At 36.6% G+C, this 12,019-nt stretch overlaps 1 protein-coding gene and 1 long non-coding RNA gene across 16 annotated transcripts in view; one reads left to right on the top strand and one right to left on the bottom strand.

Moving 5' to 3' along the window:
• LOC143674264 (BEN domain-containing protein 5) overlaps positions 1-12,019 on the bottom strand; it is a 1,810,590-nt gene that overhangs the window by 270,366 nt on the left and 1,528,205 nt on the right. For 12 of the 15 annotated variants that reach the window (XM_077149717.1, XM_077149716.1, XM_077149721.1 and 9 more), the window contains one exon: positions 1,563-1,711. The exons of the other annotated variants lie outside the window; for them this stretch is intronic. In XM_077149717.1, coding sequence (XP_077005832.1) covers positions 1,563-1,711 — 149 coding nt within the window. The remainder of the gene's footprint in view (positions 1-1,562; positions 1,712-12,019) is intronic. 15 annotated transcript variants of the gene reach the window in all.
• Positions 1-12,019, top strand: part of LOC143674270 (uncharacterized) — a 28,910-nt gene that overhangs the window by 4,356 nt on the left and 12,535 nt on the right. The gene's annotated exons all lie outside the window — the stretch shown is intronic.

Here is a 12,019-nt window from a genome sequence, read left to right as displayed (position 1 = left end):
AAAAAATTAGTGAGGTGTGAGAGACCATTTTCGGCGTGAAGATGTCCTCTTTGCAAAAGAGACCCCTTATAATGCTCAGAAATTGTCTACAGCCTTCAAAGCAAGAGTAAGAGAGATTTCGCTTAGAAACTATGTTAAGAAAAGCTCTTCAGTCATCCCCAAAATGATCATGACTAGAAGAAAGCAACAATAACAGAACAGTTATTGTTTTCTATTCTTTCTTTTTTAGCTCCAGATGGCGAAGGTTCACCAAACTCAGATACAGAGTTATAATCATAAAATGCTTATGGAGAATGTCAATCAGACCCATCTTTCACAAATAAGGACACTGAGATCCAGAGAAGGGAAGGATCTACCTAAGGTCACAAAGGTAGACCAAAGGTAGAGCTATGCCTAAAATTCAGATTGCAGGCCACCTACTTCCACTATTATGGCACCCTCTCCTCTGCAAAGCAGACTTTAAAACCTGCCGGCTGGAGCATGGTAAAACAGAATGGGCTTGTGGCCTAGTCCTCCAGTCTTGCCTCTGCAGTAAGGAAGTGCTCAATGGTAGATGGAAAGAAGAGCAGCACATCCAAGGGAGCCCTGAAGACAAACAGGTTTCATTTCCCCAGCTTGACAATATTTGGTTTTGCTCAGGATGGCCAGCCGCAAGGGTATACATATCTGGATGTACCCAAATAAGAGAACCTTCTACTTCTCATTAACCCACTGGGGCACGATACTAGATAAACAGAGGCCTTTCAAAGCATAAGGCAAGAAAAATGGGCTGGCCCAGATGACTCTTTGGGTAGAAGAGTCCTCGCAGTGCATGCTCTGGATTTTACCAGTGCCTGGATAAAGGGCTCCAGTATGCTGCTTCCAAGACAATTCATTTGGATGTTAGAACAGTTTTCTCTACTATCAAGCTTTTGTCGTTTTTCATCATCTGACTCTGAGGCTTTCAAAGGCTACTCCACTACTTTTCATCCCTGTGTTACGATAACTCCTAATAGCACTTAAGTTGTATTTCATGATTTTTTCAAAGGCCTTCCAAGAAAAATGTGAAGAGTTATATGTGGTTCTACATCTGTGGCTAACCATCACTGAAAACGGCTTAGGGAGAGGGAGGATGTCCCACTCACTTCTGCATCCCTGGTATCTAGCACAGGGCTTGGAACATATATATACTTGATTAATGGTGAATGAGTTATTATCTCTATATCAGATATTTCATTCTAGTTCACCTTATAAATTTATAGTTTTACAGGAGGGTAGGACAAGTTTCATCAAACTAGCATGGATTTTTTTTTTTTTAACTTTCTCACTACTAAGCTATTGAAAATGCCAGTTTAATTCTATAGTTGCTTTGGCTCAATATTAAAAAGAAAACGAAAGAAGAAAGAAGAAATTTAAGCATAGCTACACTAGTTATAACACATGAATTCCAGAAATAGTTGCTCAGGTCTGAGCCAGGAGGCAAATCACTCAAGCTGTGTTTTGGAAAGCTCCCACCATGCTCTCAATTTTTACTCTGACTAACAAACACTTTCAGGGAATCGATATTGAGCTTAAAACACTACCTTGCCATTGTCTAGGATATACTTGTCCATGACAGGTGCAGGAGCAGGGTAATAAGACGACGTATTTGCTTCCTCACTGAAAGTGCTCCGTAACTCCGGCTCAGGTTCGAGACATTCTGACTTTACTTTTTCCAAGTCAATGGCAGGACCTAGGCAGTTAAGAAAAGAGATCTGTCTAGAACTCCAAAGAAAATAAAATGCAAATATTTTTAACTATGCATCTATCAGCACATAGTGGCACAAAAAAATAGGCTGGCTTATTTTTGCCCATTGGACTACACTTATACCCAGACTTGAAAATCATATGAGGTATGAATTTCACAAGGGAAAAGGTAGAAAATTGGAAGACAAGAACAGACTAGACTCTAATTAAGTATGAATGAGAAGCACTATTCTAGGGTTTCACTATCTAAATGGAAATGCAGGGACTCAACTTCCTGCACAGGAAAGTTTCTGTTAAGATTGAGTTGAAGGAGAAATGGTAGCAATTACTGGAATATTCAAATTGTGCACTTGCCAAAAAACCCATCTTTGCAACCTATCAAGGAGCAGGCCACAGAGGAAGAGGGAGTTTAGAAAGCAGTGAGGAGAAACGCAAAGTCCTCCCGCCTCCCTACACCTAGTATCCAGACAGGAGAATTTCAACCAAGAAATTAAAATACAATACAGATTAAGCCCCTGATTGCCTTATCCAGAACGTACCCTGATTTTTATTTTAATGCAATCAACAAAAATTATACAGGGTTTAAACAGTGAAAGAAAGCTAGATAAATGGTGGTGATTTCTAAGGAGGATTTTTTTTTCTCCATTAGCTTTTAAAAATGATGGACAATTTTAAAATATCACCTATTATGTCTTGATTACCAAAGGGTGAAGAAATAGTATGAAAATGAGTAAATAAGGATGAATGACTTGATTAACTTTTGCAGTTACACAACTCCAAAGGCCAACTGAGAGTTTAGCATACTGGAAAATCTCCCTATGCAAACAACATTTCAGGAGTTGACTGGGAGTGGAGATTTAGCTACTGCCATAACAGCTTCTCATGGCTATGTATATAATTAAAATAACTGATGAATTCACTGCCCAATCTTCTCTTACCCTAACGAGGCAGTCAAGTTGATACAATGCTCTTTACATACTATAGCCCTATACCAAATCAGGTTGAAATTCCATCTTCAATTGCTACACCTAGATTTTGGCTGGTGGTAGGGAAGCTATTGGCGATTTTATTACTAAAATTAATCATGACAAGTCTTAGAATGATAATATCATTCTTGAGTTGCTGACAGCTGCCATCTGAAAAAGAAAATCTCTGCGATATCCAAAGATCTAGGCATTATATTGCAGAAAGCTGAACGTAAGATGACGGGAGGTGCTATTTCCTCAAATAATATTTGAACAACTAGTGAAGATTGGCAGAATCATCTTCCTCAAAACTCTGGAAAGTAGTTAGAGGGCTGCAATAACAGGGTGAAGGTTGAATTAAGAAAACACAGCTTTAAAGATGGTAGAAGATGCTCATGGAACCATTGCTGTACTTTATCCCACCTCCTGTGTTCCCGTTGTGAGTCCCTGGTCCTGTACTGTAGGGAAGAGAAGAACCCATGTACCCATACCTATATGTCAGTGCCAATTTATAGGGTGGCACTGTGAAAGACTGAACCAGGAAACTCATTTCTGGCTTGCAATTCCAGAATGTGCCTTGTAGGCAGTTTTTGAACAGCTAAAGCAGTATAAGAAACAATTAAGTCAAATTGGACTGGAGCAAAGGATTATCTATTTTAATGATAAAATAGAGCACCCAGAGGGGAAGAAAGTCTATATCATAGGGAATTCATAGGGAGTAAAGGGGGCATATTAATTCCTGTAAACCTGGGAATAGGCGACTAGCAAGCACAATCCCAGGATAAGATGCAGGCTTAGAAAATTCAGAACAGGACCCTGTACTTTGTATTAACTTTGGCTGATCTTCTTGACAGGAAGATTAAACTCTGAAGGAATGCAGCAGCCAGTGTAGAGCCAATTAGCAAGGACTAAAAGATGTCTTTTGTGTTGGTCTGTTTGTTTTTATTAGCTCCTGGCATTCAAGGAAATCTGTCATATCACTAGCTGATTACAAACATAAGGAACAGCAGATCAGGGACTAAATCCTAGGGGTAACACTTTAAAATATTTAAATAAAAGATTACAAGAGAAACAAAGAAATAGGAAATTATGACCCCTCTGAAGGAACAAAATAAAAATGCAGAAATCATCAATGAAGAAGACCAGACTTTGGACATACTGGACAAAGACTTTCAAAGAATGACCAATATGCTCAAGTATATGACAGCAAATACAGAGAAAAAACTAAAGGATATCAGAAAAACAATTAAAGGGACAACATGAGAATCTCAATGAAGAGTTAGACATTTTAAAAATAAGCTAAATAGAAACACAGGATTTGGAGACCACAGCAACTGAAATGAAAAACTGCAAAGAGGGTATCAGCAGCAGACTGGTGCAAGTAAAAGAAAATATCAGTGAACCCGAAGACAAGACAATTTAAATAATTCAACTGAGGAGCATAAAAAAAAGTATTAAAAAAAATCAAACAGAGCCTAAAAGACTTGAGGGACACCACCAAACATGCAAATAAATGTATTATGGTAAATCCCAGATAGGAAAGAGAGAAAACGGCAGAGGAATATTCAATGAAATAATGACAGTAAACTTTCCAAATTTAATAAAAAACATGAATATGTACATTTAAGAATCCCAATGAACCCTGAACAGGATAAATCAAATAGAACCATGACCAGACACATAGTAATCCTTTGTCAAATACCAAGGATAAGGAAAGAGTTCTGAAAGCTACAAGACAAAAGCAATATGTTATTTAAAAGGGAGCCCTAACAAGATTGGGTACTGATTTTTCATTAGAAACCATGGAGGCAAGGAGGCAGTGGGACAAAATATGAAAAGTGCTGAAAGAAAACCTTGCCAGCCAAGAATTTAACATCTGGCAAGACTGTCTTTCAAAAATGAGGGAGAGATTAAGCTATTTCCAGATAAACAAAAGCTGAGGAAGTTTATCAACATCACCTGCCTTATAAACAATGTTAAAGAGAGTACTTCATACTGAAAACAAAGGACATCTGTCGATTAAAAAGACAGAAAAAAATAAAGTTGCCTTGTAAAGATGCCTGTATGGGTAATTATAAATGCCAATATTATTGTATTGTATTTTGGGGTACGTAACACCACTTTTTACTTTCTACAGGCTCCAAAATGCAAATGCATAAAAGTAATGATAAATCTATAGTCTGGACATAAAATATAAAAATGTATAAAGATATAATTCATAACAAAGTACAAAAAAAAGGTGTGGCCTTTGAACTCTTTAACCAAAGGTATAACTAGTAGAAGGAATTCCTGGTACAAGGAAAGATGGGTAGATGTGATTTTCAAAGAATCCTACTTAGGTGGCTACATGCACCACCAGCAAAATCATAAAGACATCAATATCACATTTTATTAACTAAAAATTGACAAGTTCACTCAAAGTACAGTAAAAGCCAAGAATATAGCTGATCCCAAATCAGTAAGAATCACATTCCATCCAAAAACTGTCAGAAAGAAGCAACCCTGCTTTAATGGTGATTGTGTCAGATCAGTTAAAAGTATGTGTGTACTTATATAATATCAGTGACTGTTTTTCCTGTTTGCTGATTGATTCATAGACATAGGTTAGATTAGTCATTCCTGTACAATCCTTTGTTTTCATCTTTTCACAGTTTATATATTTTTAGATTTAAAAAATATGGGACTGGCAGGGCATAGGAGCAATGTATATGTATGATATTGAAGTTAAGTTAGAAGCAGAACAAACGTAATGGTTATTGATTTAGCATGCTACATTTTAGCCTTAAGGTAACCAAAAAATATATACAGAAAAAAATGAGAAGGGACTCAAAGTGGTATGATAACCAAAAAAAAAGCAAAAACAAAAACATGAAAGTAGGTATTAATGAAAGAATTGGGGGCCAAAAAAGTATAAGACTTACAAAGACCAAGTAGCAAAATGGCACAAGAAAGTCATGCACTATCAGTAATTACTTTAAATATAAATGAATTAAACTCTCCAGTTAAAAGGCAGAGACTGGGAGAATGGATGAAAAGACCAACTATATGCTATATACAAGAGACTCATCTTAAAATTTATACAAATAGGATGGAAATAGATGGATGGAAAAAATATATATACCATGTAAATAGTAAAAAAAAAAAAAGAGAGAGAGAGAGCAGGGATGGCGATACTAAACTGTTATGAAGGACACAGATGGCCACTATATATTTGATAAAGGAGTCAATTCAATATGAAGACATAATTATAAATATATATGCATTTAACAGCAGACCTTCAAACTATATAAAGCAAATATTGATAGATTAAAAGGAAGAAACAGGCACTTCTACATAAATAGCAGAAGACTTCAATACACAACTTTTAATGATGGATAGAAGATCTAGACAGAATATTAATGAGGAAACAGAATACTTGAATGATAAACCAACTAGACCTAACAGACATATATAGAACACCTCACCCAATAGAAGCAGAATACCATTCTTTTCTAGTGCACACGGATCATTCTCCAGGACAGACTTGCAAAGTAAGTCTTAATAACTTAAAAAAACAACAACATACTATCATAAAATGAATCCTCTCTGAGCATAATGGAATGAAGCCAGAAATCATTAACAGAGGGAGAACTAGAAAATTCACAAATATGTGGAAATTAAACACCATACTCCTTATAAGCATTGGGTCAAAGACATATTCACAAAGGCAATTAGAAAATATCTTGAGGTGAAAAAAAATGAAGACATACCATAGCAAAAAATAGGGGATGCAGCCAAAGCAATGCTGAGGGGAAATTTTGTTCTAAATGGTTGCATAAAAATAAGAAAGATCTTGAATTGGAGACCTAATCTCACTACTGAAGGATCTACAAAATGAGCAAACTAAACCCAAACAAACAGAAGGAAGGAAATGATAAAAATTCGAGTGGTGATAAATGAAATAGAGAACAACAACAACAGAAAAATAGAAAGAATCAACAAAAACATAAGTTGATTCTTTGAAAAGTCCAGTAAAATCTACAAGCTTTTAGCTAGACTGACAAAAAAAACACAGAGGATGCAAATAACTAAAATCAGAAATGAAAGGTGGGACATTACTGTCAATTCCACAAAAATAAAGAGGATTATAAGAGGATACTGTACACCAACACATTATATAACCTAGATGAAAAAGATAAATTCCTAGGGGGAAAAAAGCTATCTACAGTGACTCAAGAAGAAACAGAAGATCTCAACAGATGAATAATAAGTAAAGAAATGGAAAAGGTATGGTGGTTTGGAACTATGTATTCCAGAAAAACATGCTGTTACACTTAATCCTTTCTTGTGGGTATGGACTCACTATAAATAAGATCGCCTTAAGATTTTACTTCAGCTACAGTGTGGCCCAAATGAATGAAATTGGGCTTTAATCTGGATTACTGGAGTCCTTTAAAAGCAGAGTGAAAGTCAGACACAAAAAAAGCCACAGAGGGAGGAGCCAGAAGCTGAAAGGTCAGTGGAATATGGAATAGAAGGGAGAGGCCAAGAAAGACCACCAAGTGCATTGCCATGTTACGGAGCAGCCAAGGACCAATGATCACTGACAGCCAGGCCAAGAACCCAAGTCTTCAGGAAGAGAGCATAGCCTTGATGACACCTCTATTTGGATTTCTCCTAGCCTCAAAACCGTAAACCAATTAATTCCCATTGTTTAAGCCAGCCTATTGCTTAAGCGACAAGGAAACTAAAACAATCAATAATCAAAAACCCTCCAACAAAGAACAGCCCAGAACTAGATGGTTTCACTGGTGATTTTACCAAACATTCCAAGAAGAATTAACACTAATCCTGCTCAAACTCTTCCAAAATTATTGAAGAAGAGATAACACTCCCTAACTCATTCTACGAGGCAAACATTACCCTAACAACAAAGCCAGATAAAGACAACAAAGAAAATAAATTACAGACCAATATCCCTTATGAACATACATGCAAAAATCTTCAACATAAATGCTGGCAAACTGAATCCAACAGCACATTATAAACTACAATCAAGTGGGATTTATCCCTGGTATGCAAGGGTGGTTCAGCATAAGAAAATAAATTAATATGATTTACCACAATGAAGGGAAAAATCACATAATCACCTCAACTGATGCAGAAAGGCACTTGACAGCACTCTTCTTTATAAAAACAATCAGAAAACTAGTGAAAGAAGAAAATTTCCTCAACATGAGAAAGGGCATATATGAAAAACTCACAGCTAATATCACACTCAATGGTAAAAGACTGAAAACTTTCCCTCTAAGTTCAGGAAAAAGACAAGGATGCCCACCATCAGCACTGTTACTCAACATTATCTTGGAAGTTCTAGTCAGAGCAATTTGGCAAGAAAAATAAATAAAAGGCATCCAAATTCGACAGGAAGAAGTAAAACATTTCCTCTTTTCAGATGACATGATCCTATATACAAAAAGATGGAAAAATCCATAACGAAGCTACTAGAGCTAATAAACAAATTCAGAAAAGTGAAGTGATACCAGATGGACATGCAAAAGTCAGAAGTGTTTCTATACATCAGTAATGAACAACCAGGAAAACAATTCCATTTACAACAGCAATAACAGAATCAAGTGTCTAGGAATAAAGTTAACCAAGGATATAAAGTACTTATACATGGTATAGTATAAATCATTGCTAAAAAAAATCAAAGAAGACCTAATAAATGGAAAGATAATCATGTTCATGCTTTGGATGACTAAATATTGTTAGGATATCAATTCTACCCAAAACAATTTACAGATTCAATGGGATCCCAATAAAAATCCAACAGACTTCTTTGTAGAAATGGAAAAGCCAATTGTCAAATTCATATGGAAGGGTAAGGGCCCAGAATAGCTAAAATCATCTTGAAAAAGAAGACGAAGTTGGAGAACTCAAGACTTCCTCATTTTAAATCTTATTACAAAGCTACAGTAATAAAACAACATGCTTCTGTCACAAGGACAGATGTATAGACCAATGGAGTTAAACTGAGAGTTCACCAATAAACCCTCACGTCTATGGTCAATTGATTTTTGACAAGTGTGTCAAGTCCATTAAAGAAGGTCTCTTCAACAAATGGTGCTGGGAAAACTAGATTTCCATTTGCAAAAGAATGAAGGTGGCTTCCTACCTAACACCACCCAAGAAAATTAACTCAAAGTTGATCAAAAGCCTAAATAGAAGAACCCGAAATATAAAACACCTATAAGAAAACATAGGGAAGCCTCTTCAGGACCTCGTGCTGGGCAATGCTTCTAAGAGATTATACCAAAATCATGAGCAACAAAAGAAAAAACAAATAAAGGGGACCTCATCAAATTAAAAACTTTTTTGTATCAAAGGATTTCATTATGAAAGCAAAAGACAACCTACACAATGGGAGAAAATATTTGGAAACCATATATCTGATAAGTATTTAATATCTAGAATGCATAAAGGAATCCTATGACTCAACAATAAAAGGAAAAGGCAATTGAAAAATGGGCAAAAGATTTGAATAGATATTCTTCCAGAGAAGATATGTAAAAGGTCAAAAAGCATATGAAAAGATGCTCAACATCATTAGCCTTTAGGAAAATACATATGAAAACACGAGATACCATTTCACATGAAGAATAGCTCGTATTAAAAGAGCAGAAAATTTCAAGTATTTGGAGGGGACATGGAGAAACGAGAACACTCATTCATTGCTGGTGGCAATGTAAAAGTGCAAAAATGTGGAAGATAGTTTGGCAGTTCCTCAGAAAGTTAAACATAGAATTACAATATGACTTGGCAATCCCACTTCTTGGTATAGACCCAAAAGAACCGACACTAGAGAGTCAAACAAATATCTGCATACCAATGTGGATTCACAATTGTGAAAAGATAGAAGCAACCCAAGTGTCCATTAACAGATGGATAAACAAAATTTGGTATGCTATACAGGGACTATCAGTCAGCTATAAAACGGAATGTTGTTCTGATACATGTGGCAAAATGGATGAATTTTGAATACATCATGTTGAGTGAAATAAGCCAGATACAAAAGTTCAAATATTATCTGATGCCATTGCTATGAAATAATTAGAATAAGTACATTCATACAATCAAAAATTAGAATACAGGTCACCAGTTGCTGGGGTAGGAGTAGGGGATGTGTAATTAATGCATAATTGGTACAGAACTTCTGTTTGTGGTGATAGAAAAATTTTGGTAATGTATGGTAGTAATGCTAGCACACATGTAAACATAATTAACACTACTGAATTATATATTTGAATGTGGTTAAATGTGAAATTTTTCAGTTGTATATATGCTACTTGAATAAAAATTAAGAAAAAACAGACTGTATAACATAGTGACGCCCTTAACTATGGACTACAATTAATAATATAATTAAAATAATATTCTTTCATCTATTTTAACAGAGGTACAGTACTAACACAATAATTAATAATAGGGAGGGTTTATGGGAACTCAGTATTTTCTGTATGATTTTTCTGTAAATGTACACTTCTCTAATAAATATATATTACAGATGTATACATATACATATGGTATATTATATATATATAGATCTACATATATATTTTTTGATGGGGGAGCAGAAAAGTGTAGATGAAAGTACATGGCTGGTTTCAGCAGAGATATTTCAGTTCCCATTCCTATTTCTGCTATGTTTTAATTGTGTGACAAAGGCGAGTGAATTGTAGATGCAGAAACTGGCAGAATTAAGGACCAATACCATCATAATTGCTTTGATATCATATCCCAGGAGCGTGTGACCTATTGAAGGACTGGGTCATTTTCTTCTCTTTGTCCTCAGTCCTTGGCATTGACTATGTATTCTCCGAGTGTTTGTTAAATGAATGAATAACAAAAATGAATGAATAATTCTAAAGTGCTGGCAGCAGATGCCAAAGTTAATTTTCTCAGGTTGAATTTTGGAGATGCAAACAAATTCAAATGGAGCATTTGATATTTCCTTAGATCAGGTAGGAGGTTATCTCTTTAGTTTCCCCTAAAGGGCATGGCCAAGTTGGCTGGCATTTGAGATCTCCTTCTGCTCCCATATTCAGTGACCCATAGAAAGGAATGGGTTGCTAGAGGACACATGCAGACAACTGGCTCATTGATAATTTTTTTGCAATTTTGTGTTCCTCTTCTAAAGGGAGCCTGATCATGCCAAAAAAAAAAAGAGGAGGCTGTTGGATAAGAGAATGAATCTAGATTAGCTCTGACTTCAGTCAGGTTTACTCCCGTCCATCACAATAGAGGGTCTTAAAAAGGACCATGTTCTTGCTTGCTTAGACTCCCCATTATCCTCAAGATTAAGCCCAGAACAACCAGCCTCCTCTTTATTTCTATGGCTCACTTTTTTGCTCTTCCCTTCTATATACCTCTGCTGCAGCAGCATGGAACTCAGGTCCCTCAGGTACTATTTTGTCCCAGGACACTGTGCGTTTGGATTTGCTGTCCTCTTGGCCTTAAAAATCATCTTATCTGCCTGCCAAGGCCCCATTCAAACTTCAGGATGCACGATGTGAGGTTTTTCCCTGATCACTCCCATGTAGGGGTCTCTACATTGTATTTGCAATCATCTAATTGTCTGTTTTCAAAATTAGTCTGTGACACTCTTCCAGGGCAAAGACCACGTTTTACTGCATTTGCAATCTTGGGGCCCAACAGTGTCTGGAATATTGTAGGTTCATAATAAACTCTTCATGAAAGATTGAATTCAAGACATGATAAAGGGGTGAGAGACCAGGCAGGGGTGTTTAATGAGTTGGGGCAAGGATTTTGAAATAAAGTTCTGCTGTAGACTCAGATGCTTGAGATGGTTGGGGGCACTGGGAAGGCTGTTCTCTCAAACTTCTATAACCTTTCATGTAGCCTGTTAAACAGAATCAGGGCGAAGTAAAAATCAGAGGTTTCTAGTCAGGGGAGAGGCCAATTCAGATGGTTACAGTAACAGATGAGAGACTCTCCCTCTATTCTGTCTACAAAGGGACATCTAAAGGGAACAAGGAAGACTGGAGACTAAATGTTAGGCACACCTACAAAATGACTACTCCAGGCCTGGCACAGAGTAGGTGCTCACTACACCTACCTGCCCCCTCCCACAGATATATATCATACTCATGTGCTTAAGTTACTCCATGACTGAACTGTGGGTTTTGGGAGCCAGGGTTCCTGCTTGCTTTCTTTTGCCCCCAGGCCTGGCACAGAGCAGGTCTCAAGTATCCCTCAACACATGTTCTCTCCATTGTACTCATGCTGGTCTCCTCGGGGATGCAGAATTTTGTCAATTGATTGTGGTT

The sequence above is a fragment of the Tamandua tetradactyla genome, chromosome 2 (genome assembly GCF_023851605.1).
Source record: "Tamandua tetradactyla isolate mTamTet1 chromosome 2, mTamTet1.pri, whole genome shotgun sequence".
Classification (NCBI taxonomy): Eukaryota; Metazoa; Chordata; class Mammalia; order Pilosa; family Myrmecophagidae; genus Tamandua; species Tamandua tetradactyla.
This window is presented reverse-complemented; position numbering and strand designations above follow the sequence as displayed.